Source organism: Arvicanthis niloticus, chromosome 2, assembly GCF_011762505.2.
Source record: "Arvicanthis niloticus isolate mArvNil1 chromosome 2, mArvNil1.pat.X, whole genome shotgun sequence".
Classification (NCBI taxonomy): Eukaryota; Metazoa; Chordata; class Mammalia; order Rodentia; family Muridae; genus Arvicanthis; species Arvicanthis niloticus.
Genome location: NC_047659.1, coordinates 127,845,662 through 127,868,722, shown reverse-complemented (window position 1 = coordinate 127,868,722; position 23,061 = coordinate 127,845,662). Strand labels below are relative to the sequence as shown.

The following is a 23,061-nucleotide window of genomic DNA, read 5'->3' as shown; positions in this document are numbered from 1 at the left end:
CTGTGCAAAGGGGCAGCGAGGGATGGGGTGGCATCTGTGCCTTCCCTCCCTTGAAATGTCCTGCTCTGTCAGTTTTCTCTGCAGACAGAAAACCCCAGGACTCACTCATCCCCCAACTCTGGCCTTTGGGTATTAATGCTCTATGCTCCTGCAAGCATTACAAGATCATGTGTTTTTCTCTTAAAATTAGCCTACTTTTGAGTACTTTGGGAAAACTAAAAAAACAGAATGAAAACCTAAATCAGTTAAAATTGAGCAGACTTTCCCAGAATGACTTGAGAGCCCCTGCAGGCCAGCCCCAGGGCCTGTAACCGAACAGGAGCCAGCCCCAGGGCCTATAACCAAAACACACACCAAGTTATTAGATAAGAAGCTCCTTAAAATTTAATTGACTGCATGTATTACATTCAATATCCCATGGGTTTCTTGTGGACAAAGGACAGGCATAAATACGAACAGCTCTGCACCTTCCCAGGCTGACACAGATCCAACAGAGGCACAAGGGACACAGGCACACCTTCATATTTACATCTCCTTTACTTTACAAGTCAGTGGCAGAAATATTTACAGAAAATACAATAGGAAAAAGATCCCATCTTGGCAATATACCGAAATTCATATAAATTGTAAATATGGTTTTGAGCAAATAATGATGCTTAGTTTGTAGCCACAACCACCAAGCCCTTCAGAGGAGGAAGATGCCTTGGTCACTGTGGGAACAAGGAACTTGATTTACTTCAACAAATAGGTATTGGGCGCCTACTATATGCAAGGCACTGTGGAATCCCAAATTTTACCTTCTCCCTCACCATTAAAAAAGTCTGTGTGAAGAACAAGGGTGGCTACTCAGAGCAAACCCTATGCAGTGCAGTGCTCGGCCAGCAGTGCGATCAATGGCTCCCCTGTCCAGGTGGACCCCTTAGGAAGGGGCTGCCAGGAAGTGCTAGGACAGATGGGCAGATGCTAATGGTCACTGTCAGCACAGAAGATCTGGCCTGAACAGGCTTTAAACGCTAAAGGACAACTGCTCCCAGGAGAGTGCCACATAACCTCCAAGGCAGTTGCTACCAGCTTACCCAGCTGCACTCAAGGCTATGTGTGGCAAGTTCCATTTTTTAAAACAGGAGTAAACACCCTGGAAACCTCATCACTGTAATGTCAGCCTGCAGAACCTGGTTCTTCCCTAGCTCATACACAGGGGAGCCAGTCTTCCAGACTGTCCTACTACCTGTGGGTCAGATGCCGAGAGGGCCAGCCAAACTGTAGGTACTTTTATATGTGAGTCCAGAGATGGAGCTAACCTAAAATCGAGGTGCTGGAAGGGGGAGATGCTTGTGTACACATGTGCATGGCACATGCATCAGTATGGCTGGGGAGGGCTACCCTATCATGTAATTATTCTTTTCAGGGGGCCAAAGGCCAGGAAGGCCTAAGGAAGAAACCCTGGACAAGGGAAAGGTAGATGTGAGGACTGAAGCTGTTAAGAGCCCTGTTTCGTGTGCTCCCAGCCAAAGTAGAAGCCCCACCCTCACCTCCAGCTTCAAAAGTGAACAGAAGGGGCCACCAGCCTAAATACCCTTGGGAAATGTTTTCCTGTTTGAAGGTGCCTGGGTATCCAAGTACAGCAACTGAATAGTTTAAGCCACAGTCAGACTGGTCCCAGTTTTCCCCAGTTTCTGAACCTGTGGTGGCAAATTTATCAAGTGAACAACTGAGATTATTGTTAGGTACTAAGTATGTTCCTCTGACATGATTCTGTTCAAAGTGATCTTAGTGTAAGCAGGAGGGTGAACTCAGTGAGCAGGATTCCAAACACCTCGGCAAAGGCCCAGGGCTCTTCCTACCCAGTCTGTTGTTGGGTAGATGATTTGTGGAGCAGGAGTAACCAGACAGGGAGGTGCATTCCAAGTTCTGTTGGCTGTGCATACCAGGGCTTCTCTCCTTGGGGGCGGGGGGCAGCCCTCTTCCCTTGGGGACCCACTGCATGCCCCAGATTTCAAACTGCATCTGCCATGGTTGTTCTCTTACCAAAATAATCAAAATTACATAGAGTTTATCAGAAATTAGAGCCAACTGAAGGGGAAAGGCCAGTAAGCCCATCCCAACACACACAACCCATGTTATTGTATCATTTAAAAAACATCCAAAAAGGTTTTCAGAAGAATCACACCAAGGAAGCACATCTTTATCAGTCGTCTGTGCCCTCTGGAATGTTAGAAGTTGCATGTATGTATAAATTCTTTGTTCACCTTGGATTGAACAAGAACCCACTTTCTCAATGACTTCATTCATCAAATCTGGAAGTGTCTTAGATGTTGTTCAATTTCACCTATTCTTGCTGAGTTACTAGAATATTTTAGGGTAAAACTCACTAATTTTTACCATTACCCACCTCAGGATATCGCCTAGAAACAGATTATTGCCTAACTTCAAAGGGAATCAAAGACAGAAGGCTATATGGCTCGAATGGAAACTGGACTCACAGGGGAGGAAGAGGACAAGGAAGGACACTAAGGACAAGGAAGGTGGGGGTGGGGTAGGTGTCTGTACCTGAGCTGAGAAAAAAAAAAGGGCGATGGCAAACTTCAGACCAAGGACTGCTACAGCCATGGTTCTTGCTCCCAGATGGCAGAGCACACACGTCTAGAATGGAGGCACCTGCACAGGAGAGCAGGCCCAACACTGGCCCTGATATCCAAAGAAAAGAAATAAACAAACTAAACAGTGGAGTCCTGATCTATACTTTAACGACAACAAAGGGTCCGTGGGAACACCCCTGTTCAACTCTGATTATTTTTCTTTGAACTATAAATGTCACTTGTTTTCTGAGACAAAAAAACCAAAAACAAAACAAAAACCTTACTGAAGGAGAACATAAAAACAGGTATATACTGAGCACAGGAGTCCTTCTAAAACAGTTTGGTTCTAGTCCCTACTAAGCTTTGTCCCTGGCAGAAAAGCAGCAGTGAGGTGAATGAGATATTCCAGAGCCCTGGCAGCGACTGGTGCCTTCAGCTGGCTAAGGCCAGAAACCAAACAGCAGCAACCACCAAAGGAGGCGGCACTAAATTCTGTGGACTGTGGGCTAGGTGCTCTCTGAAGAGCTAAGTGAGTGTGATGCGACTTTCTGAGCCACAGATTAGACCCCTTCATCAACTACTGCAGCTTTCAGCTTGGTCCTGAAATAATGATGGATGAAGCCAAATACTTCTCAGTCCCTGCTATGAACTCACATTTCTTGATGTTTAATGAGGAGTCACATCTAACCTATCACCACGCCGTTAGACTGAACAGGAACGGAGAAGGGAGGCACTGCCGCTCTCACACAGCTTTTAACTACAAACATGACTAGCATACTCTTCAGAGAATACAGTTGTGCCCCACTTCCCATGCCTGCTAAGAAGCTGAGCCATGTGACAGATCTCCACAGCGATGAGAGGGACAGCTTGTTAAATACGGAAAGAAAATAGGAAATACTTTAATGTCAGACTTCTTATCTGAACAAAACTCATTTATGTTTTACCCTCTGTCAGTGTGACAGGGTGACAAATGGATCCACATGAGGACAACGCTGCAGCCTTTCCTTCTCCACAGTGTCAACTTGAGCCTAAAAAGTTCTGGAAGATTTAATTTTGAACATATCCTCCTAAAAAGCGAGGTATAAAACTATCTTCAGTTTCTAACTTGCAAACTTGTTGACACTATCAATGCATGTATTTAACTGATGCATAAAAGCCTTTTACCTCAAAAGGCTGATATTTTACTAAAATTGTCACTTTTAAAAGAAAGTTTATGGCTAAAATGCTTGTTGTTTTCAGCAGGAGTGTGACTGTGCAGGATCCCTTCACTGGAAAGCTGGGTCTTCAAGCCAGTGGCCTCACATCGTATTTCTTCTGGTGATTCAACAGTGAGCTCTTGGGAGTGATAAGCTTTGCCTTTTACAGGACTGTCTTGCTTTGATGTTAGAGCCCACTCTGGAGTTCACTGACCGGGACAAACTGCCCTCTAAGAGCTGCAGTTCTTGAGTCCAACCTCCTGGAAAAGGGCAGTATAAAACTCTGGCTCCAATTGCTTATTCCGATATTTGTTGACAATGTCAGTGATTTTCTGTTTCCGACGGACATGTGGTGGACTGTAGGAATCACTCTCCAGTCTCTTTCTTCTACATATGTTTATTACTGTCTGTCTTACCAGAAAGCCTTGAAAACAGAGGTCAGAACAACTGTTAGTAAGCGGCCAGGTGAACTGTGTTCAGGAAACCCATTTCCCAAGTACTCTAATTCTTTCACTGCAATCCTCTAACTTCCCACCTCAGAAACAAACATGACACTGAGACAAAACTACAGAGAGACATGAGCATGAGACCAGAGTAAAGCCTGCTCTCGAAGAGCCCTGTCCCCTGCTCCAGAACAACTGTTTTCCTCTTCTAATCCTGGCAGGTAGTAAAGACTCATGTGTATCACTAGATTAAAGCTTAATCAGATGACAATACAACCCCTACCCCTTCTCAAAGGGCAGAAGCATGTGCAGAAACTAGTAAGTAATAAGACCAATTCCTTACTTTTACTTCTCTGTGCTTTATGAAAGAAGGCAAGGTAACAGTGTACTCACTAACATCCTATGCTGCAATGACCTCCTACCCACACTCATGCACTATTTAAATTCAGTGGGACACACACACACACACATACACATACACACACACACACACACACACACACACCACAGAGAGACACACAAAAACACACCCACCATGAAAGAAGATTGGCAGGGCTTCAGTAGTATGAAGAGAGATGAGGAAAGGACTAAAATTCCTTAAATACATGTATGAGGTTGTCAAAGAATAAAAATTAAAGGTGGAGGGAAAAATAAGAAAGCAAGGGACCCAGCCCTTCAGCACCCACAAAGTCCTTACCAAGTGCTCGACGGCTGACTATCATCCCATCAACCAGAGGTATGACCATGTTAAATTTTCCAGTGGCTCCTTGGATTTTTATCCGGAACAATCCAGTGTTTAAAGGGTGAATGAAGATTACTGGAACTTCTTTTTCAAGAGTTGTAGATCTTAGAAGAGATAAGTCTTTTTAGTTCAGACACACAAGAGTCTTTCCTATGTCGTATAAGAACACACACCAGGGCCTGGGGACCTGTTGTCAGCAAAGCTTGAGCAGAATCTGCTCAGAATCCTCTTCCTGGAAATCCATATTGCTGCAGCTGGAACCATTAGCCGTAAGCACTTATTCCTGGGGTTAGGCTTTGTTAAATAACGAAGAGTCTGAAAAATTATTCTTAGGCAACCACTTCTAAGATGTGGGGTTGAGCGGCCAGGCAAACATATTATAGAGGGCTACACATCTGACGCCCAATATGGGACTTTGGCTTAGCCCCTTGCTGGAGGACAGAAGTGTGGCTGTTACACTGTCAAGGCAGAGCCCTGAGTATAAGCAGAAACACTGAAAGCCCAGTGTGGGGGAATTCTATATATGATTTTTTTTTTACAAGACAGGGGTTGGGATAAATCTGGGAAACAGTATGGTAACAGATAAAGTCATGTATAAGAAGACAAATTCTACATAGTAGCATTTATCTGAAGAATAGAAAATAAAGTCAGAGAGTACACAGTGCTTAAAGACAAAATGGGATGGTTTTTATTAGAATAACACAAAATTTTAGTTGTACAGAATAAGTCCTGGATGTCAACTGCCCACTATGCTGAGTAAAGCTATATACTGTACTATAGAATTAAAAACCTGAGGGCAGAGCAATAGTAATATCGTAGTCGTAGTAGTAAAATGATAGCTACATGGGTGGCAGGAGGCTTCTGAAGGTGGTATGTATGTTCATGATATATATTGTAGTGATGGTTTCATGTGTATACACCTCCAAACATAGCAGATTTAACATACTAAATATGTACAACTTCCTGTATAACAATTGTACTTCAACAAAGTCAATTTTTACTTTTTCTTTTTTCTGGGGGGTCTTATTGTGTAGCCCATGCTGGTTTTTTCCTCTCTCTGCGATCCTGGGAAGACTGAGACACTGACTGGGAACAGCTGACAGCTGTATCTCCTAGTTTATCAAATACTTGAACATGGAAATAAGGACCATAAGCATGGCATCTTGCTAGCCCTTTCTTGGACTCTTTATTTAAAACTTTTATTTTACTCATTTGTATTCGCCTGAGTGTTTCACTAGCATGTACACATGAGCAGATGTGTGCCTGCTGTCTGTAGAGGTCAGAGGAGGGACTCAGAGCCCTGGAACTGGAGTTACAGGTAGTTGTATGTGGGGGTCTGGAAACAAAACCTGGATCCTCTGCAAGAAGAAATGTTCTTAACCACTGAGCCATCTCTCCAGCTCCAGGTTCTTTACTTTCTGCCTTTAACCACTGTTCATTCTAAATCTTTTATTAAGCTGTAATCAACAGATAAAAACAGACATGCTGATAATAACCTCATGTAGGTAAGAGAACATACCTCAGAGAAGTGCTACTATTTGCAGTAGTCTCCACACCAGTGCTGATCTCTGTCATCAGATCTGAGAGCGGAAAGTTTTCTGGAAGAAAACAGTTTAGTTACTACCACCTAATTTCCCCGAATTCACAGAAGAACACATGCTGTGCTATACCACAATGCAGAATCCTATGACTCCCCATATAAAGACAATTATCTTTCACAATATGTTTTGGCCAAACTCACCTAAAACAGAGGGCTTTTGGAGAATTTGATCTGTGACTGTGAGGGCTTGGTCACAAGTAGCCATGACACCTTCTTATGAACTCTTGAGATGGACAGGACTCTGGGCTAAGCATGTATTTCTGAGGTTCTAACATTGCCTACACAAAACTCTAACGAAACTTATGCATGGCAGAACTTTTAAGGACAACGAGAGCTATTATACACAAATGAAAACACCTGTGCACACAGACAAGGTGGCCCAGAGCTCCTGGGCAAACTGGGAACACCGAGAGACCACCAGAACAGCTCACAACTAGAAAGAAGGGTCACAAGTAAGCCTGGTTAACAGGCTTCATGAAACTGAATGGAGGCTGGAATACGAACCCAGGCTTATGAACTTCAAGCCTCCACATCCACCCTTTTCAGACATTTCGAAGTCACTGTCATCTTCTCATTTTACTCAGAAAAACCCTCTTTCCTTGGACAGTACCTATATCATCGTAGCGTTCCACCCAAACTACAGACACTCTTGTCTCCGGTCCGAGTGGGGGCACAGGGCGACCCTGAGGCAGCTTCTTCATTCTGGAACTGGGACTGAGCTACATGAAGAGAAGAGCACAGAGAATGGTTTGTTGTTGTGTGTTTTAACTACTTGATTGGACATTTATCAAGATGATTAATGACATGTTTATGTCACCAAAGTCACTTTGGGAAGAAAGTATGAAATAAATTTGCCAATACTCTTTTTCAGTATCTTTGCTTAGAAGCGTGAAATACCACCACTTTATCTGGGGATCTTAGGCTCTAAAATACAACACTGGGAAGTTATTCCCAGGTTCCAGAGGAAGTGTGCCAATAATAATCTAAACCTAATTGTCCTCATATTGTCAGCAAAAAGGTGTTGGGAGCCGATTTTAAGCAGAAAGCGGGTAGAAAGCAGCTAGAAAGCAGCTATCAACTTTGCAGCCATCTGGAACCATATACCCCGAACCATATAGCCTACAACAGCTGAAACACACTCTGATAAATATCTTGTTTATCCCACATAGCTTGTTTTGCTATTTAGTGACCCCAGCTGCATGGTGCACGTGGTAAAATGTCTTCACCTGTGTTCTCCTGCTTGTGCTTATAAATACCCAGGATTTCCTTGTAAGGGTGTGGTGTAGTAGTAGTAGGTGTAGTGGTGTGTGTGTGTGTGTGTGGTGGTCAGTAGGAGGTGTGAATATAGTCTGTGGGAGACAGTAAAGGAGACTTGACTACAGATCCTCTGGCTTGTCTCTATTCTTCGAGTCTCTTCCCCTTCTTCCCCCCACTCTCTCTCTTGCTAAACCCTGACCAGCAGAACAGAGCGGGCCGTTACAGTTTGGCACCCAAAGTGAGGCTCCAGTAAGCATTACAAAAAGGCAAGAGTTCACTGGTCTTTAGAGAAAGCGCATACATATTTTTTTGTCTTCTCTGCCACTCAACTGGCTTATTTTTAATGAACTGTTTTTGGTATGTGTCTTTAAATCATTATATAAGGGTGCATTTTTTATTATGCATGATATCCTATAGTACATAAATTTCACTATTTAATCATTCCTCAGTTAGTGCCATTAGGATCTTTTACTTTTTAAATACATATTCAAGCAGTGCTACAATGAACATCTTTGTATGTATTTATTTAAAAAATTGTAGGCACATATATTTTATGTTGACCACACACCAAATCAGCCCTCATTCCTGCCATCCTCCATATTCTCCCCACTTCTGTTTGTCCCTTTTGTTGCTCTACAAAATCTCACTTCTACTTTTTTTATATATATACATACAGAATTCTATGACTTTCCAAGATCTAGAACCCACAAAAAGACCATCTGTTTTTCTGAACTGGCCTTTCTTAGTTGCATCCATTAAAAAAAAAAAAGACTTATCTGTCTGGGTATCTGTGTGTGCTCATGTGTGTCTGTATATATTATCTGTCTGGGTATCTGTGTGTGCTCATGTGTGTCTGTATATATTATCTGTCTGGGTATCTGTGTGTGCTCATGTGTGTCTGTATATATTATCTGTCTGGGTATCTGTGTGTGCTCATGTGTGTCTGTATATATTATCTGTCTGGGTATCTGTGTGTGCTCATGTGTGTCTGTATATATTATCTGTCTGGGTATCTGTGTGTGCTCATGTGTGTCTGTATATAAGCATGTGTATGGGGGTGCCAGAGGAGAGCCAGAAGAGGGCACAGGATCCCCTGGAGCTGGGGTGATAGGTGGTTGTGAGGCACCCAACATCGATGTGAGAACCAAACAGGAATTGCTTTAACCACTAAGCCATCCTCTAGTCCCTCTTCAGGGCTTTTATCAAAAAGGGATTCAGATCTTGTCATAAAACTTTTCGAATCAATTGAGATGATCATCTGATAACTATTCTTGAGAAGTTTATGTGGTGTATTACTACATTTATTGGTATTTTTTCCAGTTTTATTTTTTTAAGATTTATTCATTTTATGTATATGAGTACACTGTAGCTGTCTTCAGACACACCAGAAAAGGGCATCCGATCCCATTACAGATGGTTGTGAGCCACCATGTGGTTGCTGGGAACTGAACTCAGGACCTCTGGAAGAGCGGTCAGTGCTCTTAACTACCATCTATCCAGCCCCCTATTGAAGATTTCTGTATGTTGAACCATAGCTAAATCTCTAGAATAAAAACAACTTGATCATGGTCTTTCGATACACTCTTGATTTCAACATGCAAATATTTGGTTGAGAATTTTTACAGCCATGTAGCTTGGTCTATTAATATTCTTCTTGTTATGTCCATATCTTGTTTTGGTACTGGACATTGATTTCAGAAAAAACCCTGAAAGTGCCTCATCCTTTCTTGCATTAGCCCTCAGGAGTCAGCAGAACTCAGCTGACAAGCTCATTCAAGTCTGGCTCTCTTTTAGGAAATACTTTGTCTGTCTGTCTGTCTGTCTGTCTGTCTGAATCTCCCCCTCTCTCTCTCTCCTTTTTTTTCTTTTCTTAAATAAGTACTTCAACAGTGTTGCTTGTTATAAATGTTAAAATAATATCACTTTGATTTAATTTTGATATGCCCATACATCCAGAAAATTGTCCGAGTGTCTAGGTTTTCTGTGTAATATATGTTTTTAAGGCATGTCCTGATGATTTTCTGAACCTCATTGTTATAAGAAACCATCTGTCACTTATTTGTTTCTAGTTTTACCCGTCTGTGGACCTCTCTTTCTGTCTTTTGGTTAGCTTAGCTAAAGGTTTGTCCAGTTTGTGAAAGAACTCCTTGCTGCAGTGATTCTTTGTGTTTCCAGTTCATTAATTTCTGCTCTGTCTTAATTATTTCTGTCTAATGATTGCAGACCTGGCCTGTTCTTGTTCTCTAGGCCCAAGTATATTTCTTGGTAGCAACAAATCCCTTTTTATAATTCAATCATGTCACTCTGTGTGTTCTGATTGGGGAAATGAGACCATTACTATCGAAAAGCATTAATAGACTGTATTAACTCCTGTCATTTTGTTGGCCTTGGAATGGTGTTTCCTACTTCTCCCTTGCTTAACTAAAAGGATTTGCTTGCTTCTATGTCTTCATAGATGTGTTTAGATTCCTATTTAGTCCAAAGGATTCCTTTTGTTATCTCTATGGAGCTGCTTAGTGGTCTTGAGTTCTTTTAGCCACATCACAGAAAGCTTCTTTTTCAATTATGATCAATTTGCTGAGGATAGTAGTCTGGGTTGACAAGGGCCTTACAAAACATGTTATTTTCCATGGTTTTAAAAAGTTTCTGTTGAGGATGAAACGGGTTAGTTGAAGAAAAAGAAAAAGAGGCCATGAATTTGAAAGAGAGCAAGAGGGGTATATGGGAAGATTTAGAGAGAGGAAAGAAAAGGGAGAAATGCTGTAAGTATATTATGTTCTCAAAAACAAAAAAACCAAAATCTTTAAAGAAGATTCTGTTGAAGAAATCTACATTTACTCTGATTATCTGCCTTTATACATCACTTGGTGTTTCTTTCTTGATGCTTTCAATATTTTCTTTGTGTGTGTAGACATGCACATTTCATTTGTGTACACAGTGTGAAGATTAGAGTAACATCCGTGGGTGTTGTTCCTCTGGTGCTGTCCACTCTTTATTATAAAGACAAGTTTTTAGACTAGTCAAGTGTAGTAGTGAGAAGGCGACAATGTGTAACTGACTGTGAACCACCAACTGGGATGACTAATGAGTCACCTTTCAACCAGCCAAGACAGGGTCTTACACAGTCCTGGAACTCACAAAGTAGGGTACGAGGGCATGCCAGTGAGCCTGAGAACTGCCTGTCTCTTTAGTGCTGGAGTTACAAGCACATGCCACTCCTAGTTTGTAACATGGATGGTTAATTGAACTCAGTCTTTTAGCCACCACTGATCCACCTCCCAGGCCCACCGTATTTTCTTAGTTTGTTGTATTTAGTGATTCAGTCATGCTGGGATGTGGGAGGTTCTTTTCTAATCTCACATTCTAAATGCTTCCTGTATCTGGATTGACATCTTTTCCCCTAATTTTGCAAAATGTTCTGATTTTACTGAAATGGTAAAGTCAGTCTTTAGAATGAATTTATAAAGTCTTTATGTCTTTAGAATGAAATTTCCTTTCCCTATGCCCAGAATTCTTAGGTGTGGTCTCCACATTGTCACATACATCTTGAAAGTACTGCTTTTATTTCCTTATTAACTTAATTTGTCCATGTTCAATTGTCTCAACTTCTCTACCTTGTTTTCAAATTCCAATATGCTCTCCTCTCCTTGATCAATCACTTCTATTCATGAAGTTTTCCATAAACCTTCTATTCATCTGTCTTTATCAATTCCAGAATTTCAATTTGTTTGTACTTCTCATTATTCAATTGCTCTTTCATAGCCTGTACTGACTATCTTAATTAAAAACATTTTTATATTTATTTTCTATGTACATGCTACAGCATGTATGTTGAGGTCAGAGGACAACTGGTGAAAATTGTTTTTCTTATTCCACCATTTAAGTTGCAGTAATCAAATTCAGGTTGTCAGGTGTGATGACAAATATTCTTATCCTGTGCCATGTCACAGGCTCTTGTGTCAGCTTTCTCATTTCATTCACCTATTTTCTGTTTGTTTTCCTAGAATTCATTCAGGAATTTGCGTCTTCCTCTCTCTCTCTCTCTCTCTCTCTCTCTCTCTCTCTCTCTCTCTCTCTCTCTCTCTCCTTCTTATTTATTTATTTATTTATTTATTTATTTATTTATTTATTTATTATTTTTCTCCCCTTCCCTTCTCTAAGACAGGGTCTCACTATGTAGTCCTGGCTGAGCATGAACTCAAGAGATCTGCCTCTTCTGTCACCCAAGTGCTAGAATTAAAGGTGTGTGCCACCACACCTACCCCATCTTTGAACATACTTATAGTCATTCTCTGAGTTCTTCACATGATTCTCTCTTACTGTAGGCCATTACTGAGGGATTAGTGACTTTCTCCTTTTCCATGACAAAGTGTCTCACTGTACCTTGGCTGGCCTGGAACTGATAGAGATTTGCTGCTAGTGTTGATTAAAAAGTATTCTTCACCATACCCTGCCTGATTAGTGATTTTTGGAGGACTTATGTTGCCTTGGTTTTCCACATTTCTTTCCACAGTGATTTTACACTGGGACTTGCACATCTGTGGTTAAGTCACTGGTTGAATTTATTTTTAGTTTTATCTGTAACAAAACAAAACACAGTTCTTTCAGAAGGAGTATTTTCAAGGTAAGCTATAGACAGGAGATGTAGTTTTTCTCTGCTAAACTAGTGATCAGCGCACCAAGCACAATTTCTGGTACTCCCTTGGAATTAGACCTGAAAGACAGTCAAAGAGTAGACCCATGAAAATACAGGAATAGGGTGTTTATTTGTTTGTTTGATTGTTTGAAAAATACAACGAAGGGGCTGGAGAGATGGCTGGCTCACTGGCATCTGATGCTCTTGCAGAGGACCAAGATTTGATTCCTAGCACCTACATGGAACCTTACAACCATCTGTAACTCCAATTTTTTCTGGTCTCCTTAGGCACCAGGCAGGCAAGCATGTGATGCACAAATACATACAAAGGCAAAATACTGATACATAATAAATAAAAATAAACTTAAAAGGGGAAGAGAGTGGGAAGCAAAGCATGTAGAGTATTTCTAGCTCTTGAAAGGCTGAGACACAGAGATCCTGCAAAGCTGGCCAGCCAATGTTCTTTGAGAGAAAAAAACATCAAAGAAAACAAATGGAGTATAAAAAGGAAAAGTATTTTATACTGGCTAAGAAGAGAGCCAGATGGAGTTGGCTTGCTAACTGAAAGACAAAAAAATGTGAAAGGGAAATAGTTGGGTAGAATAAGAAAGCGACTGGCCTATATTTTGTTTGTCTACTTTTAAGACAGGGTATTTCTTATGGCCTCAAACTTACTATGAGGTTGACCCTGAATTTCTGATTCTTGTGCTTCTACCACTCAAGTGCAAGAATTATAGGTGTGTGCAATAATGCCTGGCTCACCCAATCAGCTTTAAGTTTCTTTGCAAAGTTAGCAGGACTATGTGAATGCCCTTTAGCAAACTGGCACTCTGAGTCATACACTTGCATGACACATAGCAGAACTGTATCTGTGCTAATAACTTAAACAGAGCTCCTGTGTAGCAGGAGAATCCCATACTTAAGTTGAATTTTAAAATTAAAACTACTTTATTAGGATATAATTGGGTATATCAAATATACTACCAAATGACCAGAGCCCCACAACAAGGCCCCAGATTCTTATTTCTATCTGAATCACAGATAATGATTAAAGATTTCTCTCAAACAAATCCAAGCATATCCAGAAACTGCTCTCTCAGCAGAGTAGTGTTTAATAAGCTACTCCCTTTATCTCTGAGCTATAGTGCAGACTTACAGAGTCCCTGTGTTTAGGTCAGGTTTCCAAACATCACCTACATTTTGATTGCTTACAGTAATTTTAATTATCTCCACAAACTCCCAGTGCCATGAAATATACATAATCATAGGGTACACCATCATAGTCACAGGTTTTATCATACAGATGAGGAAGACTAAAACAACAGGATCACTGAGAGTCATCTACAAGCCTTGGTTAACTCAGTGGCATTCTTTCCTGCACACTTGTTAAGCCTACTTAATGATTCCAATGGCCTTAAACAGATTCCTTAATGTTTCCTATACACACAGTCATGCCATTGGCAAATACAGTTTTATTCTTTCCTTTCCAATTTTTATGATTTTTACCTTTCTTCTTGCCTTATTTTTCTGTTGGACTTCCACTTCTCCACCAAGAAGCAGAAGAGCGAGCAAACATCTTGGAGCTGTCTTTCACCTTAGAGGAAAGTGTTCAAAGCAATGCACAGCATGCTGCTAATTTACTCAGTGTACTTTTACAGTGTTAAAGAGGCGCACTTCCATTCGGGGTTTGCTGACTTTCTCCTCACCACCAAGTGTTAAACTTTTGTTTTTTTTTCAGTCTGAAAAGAATATGTGATTAAAAAAGCAAGATGCTTTAAGAGCTGTCATTCTCTGGGTATGAAAGCATAACTGTGTGAGCATTCAGAATATGAGAATCAGGATAATGTCTGCACTCCCCACTCCTTTCAAACTGGGTTCTGTGAGGCCTCTTAACCTCATGAAGTTTAGAATCAGTCCATATTTAGGATTCATATAACCTGGTATTTTTAACAAGTTAAGCATGTGTCTATGCTAAAAGTAATCTTAATAGCTACAGCTAGGGATGCCGCTGAGGCAGGAGAACAGGAGGTTCAAGGTTTGCCTGAGCTGCAGAATGTGCTTTAGTCAGCAGGGCAAGTTAAAGAAATCCTGTCTCAAAATAAAAATAAAGAGGACTGATTTGGCTAGCACTGAGTGAGGCTCTAAGCTTAATCCCTCCAGTACTGGGGGCAGAGAGGAGAAAAGTGAGGAGTAATTTTTACTGTAGAAGGAACCAAACTAAAATCACATATAAATGCAAGAATGACTGTGGTTGTGTTTACACTTCATCTGCTCTAAATCAATATTCTCATTCTTATAGTCTGATTATGTATTTTTGTTATCATTTACTTGGTCATTTTTCAATAAAGATTAAGGGGGAAACACAGATAAAGAAATAACATCCACTAATAAGAAATATATAAGCAAAAGCCTCTCATATGCAGTAGGAGCTGTGTGCCATACTCAATAGATTTAACCATACACAGTAGTCCCCTTATGCACAGGCACATATGCAAAGATTTTCCACAGGTTTTGAAACCATAGTTGCTACCCAATCCTATAGGTGTTCTTTTTCCAGTGCACAACTACAAGAAAAACAAAACAACAACAAAACACTCTTGAAACCAATGTTTTAACAACAGTAATAAAATAGGACAATTACAATGTATTTTAAAGAAAGCCTGCGTGAACTCTGTCTCTTTCCATGCTCTATTCATTCTTCTTCCTGTGATGATGTACTGTGAAGCAATGGCTCGTGAGTGAGACACAGTAAAGCACCGTCATGATGTAAGCACTGCAGCACTACATTCCACGACACCCAGCCAACAGTGGGCATGGGGCAGCACATACAGTGTAAAGATGCCGAACAAAAGGATGATCAACGTTCTAGGATGGAAGAGGCAGACTTCACCAAGCTATCCAGAATGTTACATTATTTTAAACTTACAAGTTGCTTATTTCTGCAATTTTCTTTTTAATGTTTTGAGATGATAATTGAATTTGGGTCACAAAATGGCTGAAAGCAAAGCAACAGACAAGGAAGAACTGCAGTCCTTAGTCACCAAAATACTGCCACCTCTATATGGTCAGTTCTTAGCTGAATAATGTGAGATTATAAAATCTACAGATAGCTTCTGCTGTCTGCTCAGTGGATATTTATTAAATACAAAGAAAAGCCTCCACTTAAACAGGAGTGAACAAGAGAATCAACCATGGCATCAGAATGTCAAAACAAGGAAAATGCTGTCTTAGAATCAACTGTTTATTATAGACTAGAAAAATAAAAAAATTCAAGAATTCATTTTAAAATACTTAAGTTAATGAACCAGTACTCTTGCTATACGTCCTGCTTTTAAAAACTAAGAAACCTTCAGATTTGATTCTACAATTACTGCCACTTCACCACAAAATTTCAGGCAAGTCAATAAAACAACTTACCCTCTGTGAGGAATTAAGACTGTCTGTGTGATTGGGGACCAGCTCAAGTGTCAGGGGTGGCTGCTTCAGAATTCCCGGCATAAGATCCATATTTGAGTCACTATCTTGGTCTGAGATGTTACTTTCCAATGAATCAGCTACAAGGTGAAAAAAAAAAAGATTATAGTATCTGCTACTTTTCTGGAGCAGGAGTTTAATTATGTTAACTACTCTAAGTACCCTAAGTAACGTAAATAAAGCACAGTTTCCATAGCAAGTTCTAGCAGACATCCTGCGAGACAGGAGGGGATTTCATTGAAGGATCTTCTAGAGGTCTTTGCAGCATATTCTTCTTTGTATTTTATTTATAACTCGAAAAAAAAATGTAAACGCTAGGACTGGAGAGACAGCTCAGCAGCTAAGAGTCCCAGGGTATCCCCTGCCCTCTTCTAGCCTTCATGGGCACCAAAGGCATGCATGTCATGCACATACATATCTGTAAGCAAAATATTCATACACATAAAAGAAACACTATAAATTTTTCAAAGCCATAAACTCATTCTTGGCTGAATTTGTCTAGTGCACTATAGTTTGTCATCTCCTGCTCTACCGGATAACTGAGGTAAGACTAGAAAATAATAAATTCAAAGCTATCTGTTATTTTCTGAATTATTTATATTATATACTCAATCAAAAGCACTATCCTAAGTAGCCACTGAGACACCTAAAAGACACCAAGAACCTAGTCTGAATTTAAAGAACAATCTGATAGCAGTAAAAACTAAACAAATGAGCAAAACCCCCAGAAAAATACAAATAATTATTTTATGTAAACAAATGGTTTGGCTGCAGGTATGTAAATGCATCACATATATGCTTGGTACCCAACAAAGTCATAAAAGGGCACTAGATTCCCTGGAACTGGAGTTACAGATGATTGTAGGCTACCGCGTAGGTATAGGGAATCAAACCTAGATCGATCATCTGGAAGAGCAACAAATACCAGAGCCTTCCTTCTAGCCCCAGAATATGAATATTAACAGAGGTTGAGTCAGAGCACGCAATGGCAGTAGAATTAAGTATATATCATGATCGTAGGCTAAGACTAAACTGTGGGAACCACAGTGTGAGCCAAAGGCTCTAAGTCTAGGAAGACTTGCTAGTACAGAAAACTCAACCAGAGAAACCAGGCAGGTACTCAACCTACAGAGACAGGTGGACCTTAATTGCTGAAATAAGGAGGCATACCACAACTTTGAACGGAAGGCAAATAAATACTGTGATACTGATTATGGAAGGCTCTTTCTACTAGGGACAAAAATAATACAGAGTATGAAAAAGATAGGAGCCTACAGTGTAAAATCAAGGTCAACTACAAAGGTAGGGAAGCTGCTAAGCTATGCATAGCAAAAGCTCTGGAGATGAGACTATCAAGTGTGATGTATCATATCTCACACTTATGAAGGTGATTTTTTTCCACTTACTCCCTAGCCAAACAAGAAATGAGATTCATCTGCAAAAGACCAGTATTTTTCAAATGTATTTAAGTGTGTGTGTGGGGGGGGGGGGCACACCCATAAAAGGCTGTAGGATCTAGACCTAGAGTTATAGGTGACTGAGCCACTCAGCATGTGTACTAGGAACTGAGGCTGGGTCTCCTGGAAGAACAAGTGGTCTTAATTGCCAAGCCATCTCTCCAGGCCATACCAATATTTTAAGGAAAATGAGCCCATGAGTTTAAATTAAGAGAGAATACTCATACTCAATCCATAAAAACAGTGCCATCTTTTCTAGGCTGCTCAAGTTTTTCTGCCTAATGTCCAAAGATGAGCGTGATGACATCCTAAGATTCTGTTAGCTCTAGGTTTATATGGGGTTCCACATAAAGGCTCTCACATGGGTGTCTAAGATAGGTACGCTTTACTCACGATTGAGAAAGAAACGACCACAGCCTATACATAGTTAAGCTAAATGCAAAGACAAAATTAGGATTGAAGTGAGATTTCACTCCAAGATACAGCAAATGACCACAGAAAGAAAAACAAAATTATGTTAAATGCCAGAAATTGGATCAAACTGGAGATCACAATGTCCAATGAGATGTCCATGAAAGACAAGCCTCTCATTTTCTCATATATGAAATCTAGATATACATAAAATCTCTGATAAGAAGGAAGAAGGGAGAGAAATAGGCCTGGCGTGAGAAAGAACAACTGGGGTGGGGGAGACAGGCAAGCTAAAGTATGTTTTCTTTCATGCTAAATTTTAATTTAACAGTGAATGTATACAGGGATATGCAAAAAGCAGGTGGAGAAATATACACACAGTATAACATATACACATGAAAATGTGATATCCAAAAAAAAAAAAAAAAAAGGCAGAGTTAACATTATCCCACTTCTCTTTTAAGTATACCCTGCTACACTCTCAATAAGAAACTGCCTTCACAGGCTCCTATTGTGAACACTTCTTCTCTAGCTGGTGGCACTACTCGGGGGAGCTGTGGAGTCTTAGTGGGTAGGGCCTGGCTAGGTCACTGAGAAAGATTGTTTGAAGTAAATACCTAGCCATTGATTCTGACCCTGGCATCCACTTCTGGCTCTGCCACAGTGAGAAGCCACTGCCATATGCTACCACAGCTATGGACTAAGCCATTCTGTCATGGCATTACCACAGTGAGGATGAAAACTTCTAAAACCATCAACCAAAAATAGACCCTTCATCCCTCATTTCTGTCAGATATTTTGGTAACCAACACTGTCTAGTTTTCTTGTCAATTTGACATACCTGGTAAGAGAGAAACTCAAATGAAGAACTGCCCTGATCAGACTGGCCTTAGACATATCTTCCAGGTATTTTTAAATTACTAACTGATACAGAAGGGCCCAACCCACTATAGATGTTGCTACTCTCTCACAGATAGGCCTGGGCCTGCTAACAAAAGTAGCTGAATAGGAGCCGGGAACTGAGAAGTAAGCAGTGCCCCTTGGTGGCTTCTGCTCTAATTTAGCTTCTGACTCCAGGTTCCTGCTTGAGCTCCTGCCCTGGCTCTTCTTGATGATAGACTCTAACCTTTAAGGCGTGTTAAACCTTTTCCATCCCAACTTGGTTTGGGTGTTATATCACAGCCACAGAAAGCAAACTGGGTCAAACATAAAAGTAACTATCATAGAAAACTGGGACCAAGGAAGTGGAGCTGCTTCTTTGAGCAAACTCAGCCATGTGGTTTACAGGTCTGAAAAACTGATTGGCAGGGAATGTCTGGAGATGCAGGCCAGAGAAGCTCCAGAATGCTGGAAGAAGAGCTTAATGGTCAGTTCTAGTAGGACCAGAAATGCCAGCAGAGACTCAGACAGTAAAGACTGCTCACTGAGTTTCAGAACAAAGATTTTACTAGGGACTGAATGCAAGTTATTCATATTACATTGTGGCAAAGAATTTATCTACATTCTATCCATGCCTTGAAAAACTCAATGAGGCTGACTTAAAAAAAAAAAAAATAGTAGACTAAGCTGGGCATGGTGGCACATGCCTTTAATCCTAGCACTCAAGAGGTAGAGGCAGGTGGATCTCTATGAGTCTGAGGTCAGCCTGGTGTATAGAGTGAGGTCCGCCACAGCCAGGACTACACACACACAAACACACACACACAAAAAACCATCTCAAAACTCCTCCCATCCCCCCCCCAAAAAGAAAAAAGCCTGTGAGGCAGGCAGTGTGCCATGGGGTGGAAGCCTTCACAAGAAGCCCCAGCAGGCTGCGTGTGAAGCTGTTAAGGGTGAAACCAAAGTTGTAATAGATATTACAGCATGTGGTCAGAGAAAGCTATAGGTGAAGTGGATTAGACCAAGATGGACCTGACAGTGTACAACTCTAAAGGGCATAGAGGCAGGATGTTCAGGTCTGTTATGGGTTCACATCACATAACAATGTTCCCAGATTGCCAGATAACAGTATAGGATAACATTTGAACTTCCGGGTTTCAGTCTTCCTTCAACCCCATCTTTCTTAGCTATTTTCTTACTCCCTGGTTTTGGAAAGTGAGTGCTTTACTCCGTGCCATTCTGTATCAGATGTATGTGACTTTCTTTTTATTTTACAAAGACTTGCAGGTGACAGTTACCTCAAGTCTGAGAAAGAGACTTGGCATTTTTGAATGCTGTGGAAACTGTTAGAGTTGTGGTAACTTTTGAGAGTTGGACTGAAGTGTTATATATTATGAGATGGCTGTAAGCTCCTGGGGCTAGATACAGAATATTAAAGTTGTATCAGAAATTCCTTATATGTTCATATTTTAAGTACCTCTTTCCTTTCCAGTTATTAGTGCTATTGGGAGACTGGAGAACCTTTAGGAAGTGGAACTAGATGTCAGAAATAGGTCATTGGGAAGGGATCTTTAAGATTAAGGCCTGACTGATGGTTCTGGCCCTGGTCCCTGCTTCCTAATCTGCTGTGAAATAAGAAGCTGTCCAAGTTCCCACTGTCAGGGACTAAGCCATTCCATCATGTCTTTTTCATCATAATGGCCTGAAACTTCTGAAACTATGCTTTAAAATAAACTAGTCATAGAACCAGAAAAGTAACTAACACACTACAGAAAGTTAAGTGATGACTGGACCTCACATTGTATATATTTATAGTTAAAGCTCCATTGCTTAGAAACTAAATAATGCCTCTGAGGACTTCAAAATCTCCTCCAATGAATAACACACCAAATAGTGAACAGATGGCAAAATAGCACTACGCAAAACATGTTCTTACTTAATGACTCCACAGGAGAAGGAACCACAAAAGCTATTTCCGTTAGGGCATCAGCATAATACAGCACCTTCTTCTGCCCATTGAAAATGCTAGCCCCAATGTCTTCAGAGGAAGTTACTTCATCTATGAACAAGAAACAACATATCACTACTTCAGAAAACTGGGCACATTCATCTTCCTGTTCATGAAATCTAGCCACTTTATAAAGCGATAACATTTTTAACAAGAACCAGTTTGTAGGTGAAAACAACAAACCTTGAGTGTTAAGTGTCCTTATGATAATTTTATATCATAATTTCCTAGTTTGTGAAATTATTCTATAGTAGACTTGGACTCTCTACTGCTCAGATCTCTCTTCTCTGAAAATCAGTGATGCGAAAACATACAAGGGAAGTATCTGCTCTATGTCAGAAAGAATGAGTTAAAACACCCCTAATTACTCTATGTTAAAATGCAATACAATAATCAATATGACATAAAAGATCAGGACCTTCACAGGAGGTTGGCATAGATTTCCAGGAAAGGAAATATATAAAGATTTGCTTACTTTTCAATCACAACTAGGAAAAATTTCACCTATCATATTATAAGACACTTAATCTTGTAAAGATGTGGTACACAAGAAGTTTAGAGCAAAGGTTGACACACTTTCTGTAAAGGACTAGATACTAGTACTTGACGCTCTGTAGGTACTATGTCTCTGCTACAACTATCCACTTCTAGCACTGTAGGACCCAAGCAGTTATATACAACACACAAATGGAGTATGGCTAAGTTCCAGAAACAGTCTACTTATACAACTAGACATGGGCCACAGCTGAAACTCTAGAAGGACACTCTGTATTTACTATGGTCATTGCTCCAACATCTACTCTGCCTGCCCCTACTCTGGAGCAGGCCTGAAGGCAAAGCATGGGTGGACTAACTCTAAATACAATTTCTTTATCAAAGTCAGGGTTTAGGGAAAAAAGAGACTCCAGCCCAGCTATTTCTCTGCTTCTGGCTAGTGTAGTATATGCATGTAAAGTCTGAACTACCAGTCTTTCTTTCCTGTGAGAGAAGGCAAGTAGGGATTAAGCAAGAATGCAAAGAACAGATCTAAAAGAAAATTGCAAACAAAATGAGAGTGCTGGTGACACACAAAAAAACTTAACTACTTTAGAGTTTCTTGGTCCATAGGAGAAATAAATGATCTTCAAAATTTAAGCCGGAGGACAGTGGGATTGGTTTAGTGGGTAAAAGTGCTTGCTACAAAGCCTGAAAACCTGAGTGTAATTCCTAGAGTCCATGAGAAGGTGAAAGGAGAAAGCTGTCCTCTGAACCTACGTGAGCAGTGTAGCATGTGCATGCCTGCCACATATACACATGAAGACAAGGTCTTACTATGTATCCCTGGCTAGCCTGCAACTCTCTAGATGGACAGGCCAGCCTTGAACTCAGAAATCTACTTGCTTCTGCCTCCCAAATGCTGGGATTAAAGGTATGAGCCACCACATGTAGCCAATAATAACACATTTTTAAAAAACTAATAAAAATCTCAGCCAGTTTCATTCGGGTTTCTGTCTCTTAAAACCATAAGCATTTGAAGGACTTATTTATAAAATAGTGCAGAAAAATCTATTCAGTGGTAGAGTTTGCCTAACATTTGTGAGGCTATAAAGTTCAATTACCGGTACCATATATAAAAAACACCACTATGCTCAATGACAAATTTACAAAAATGAAATCTGTGCATATTGTTTATCAATTCTACTTACAGAACTTAAAGTTTACATATAATCCAGTATATGTTTCATGAGTACATGGAAATGAAAATTATGGTATATTCTCCAACTTGAGTAAAAATTAGAAACTAGAGGTCAGGTCACACTGGTAATGAAGGGAAACTGTAAGATAGCATGATCCTGAGATGAGAATGACCTCAGACCTCAGGAGCTCAGAACACCTAGATTCTGCCTCAAGTTTTAATCTGTACTGTTCTTTGTTACTCTAGTTAAAAAGTCTCAGAAGGGTAAGTAAGAAATGGGTAAGAATCTGAGACAGATGACTATCAAAGATTCTTGTTTCCAGCACATGGGAGCCCAGGTTAGCCTGATATACACAAGCAGATCTTTGTGAGTTCAAGGCCAGCCTGGTTTACATAGCAAGTTCCAGGACAGCCAGAGCTGTTACACAGAGAAACCCTGTCTTGAAACGCTCCCCCACCCCTAAAAAAGAAACTTGTTTATTAGATATACTAAAAGTATTTTACAGGAAGCTGTATTTGTTTCTTCACATATAAAGGAACACATCAGCACAGTAATAACTAAGTAGTTAATTTTGTAATGGTTTACCCTATCATTACATCTTTCAAACACGCAGGAAATACCTACAAAACTAGACAAACCAGGGGTGGCAAGATGGTTCTGTAGGTCTAGGCTCATGTCTCCAAGCCCACTGACCTGAGTTCCA

General features: G+C 40.4%; 1 protein-coding gene across 6 annotated transcripts in view; it reads right to left on the bottom strand.

Annotated features, from left to right (window-relative positions):
- Positions 1-358: 358 nt before the first annotated feature.
- The window catches only part of Ralgapb (Ral GTPase activating protein non-catalytic subunit beta), a 90,458-nt gene continuing 67,755 nt past the window's right edge, over positions 359-23,061 (bottom strand). For 4 of the 6 annotated variants that reach the window (XM_076930148.1, XM_076930149.1, XM_034494223.2 and 1 more), the window contains 6 exons: positions 20,611-20,733; positions 15,871-16,007; positions 7,171-7,279; positions 6,480-6,558; positions 4,916-5,064; positions 359-4,199 (listed from right to left, as the gene is read on the bottom strand). In XM_076930148.1, the coding sequence (XP_076786263.1) occupies positions 4,006-4,199; positions 4,916-5,064; positions 6,480-6,558; positions 7,171-7,279; positions 15,871-16,007; positions 20,611-20,733 (791 nt within the window). In that variant the 3' untranslated portion in view covers positions 359-4,005. Of the gene's footprint in view, positions 4,200-4,915; positions 5,065-6,479; positions 6,559-7,170; positions 7,280-11,946; positions 15,319-15,870; positions 16,008-20,610; positions 20,734-23,061 lie in introns of those variants that run through there. The other 2 variants (XM_076930150.1, XM_076930151.1) reach the window with 2 other exon arrangements.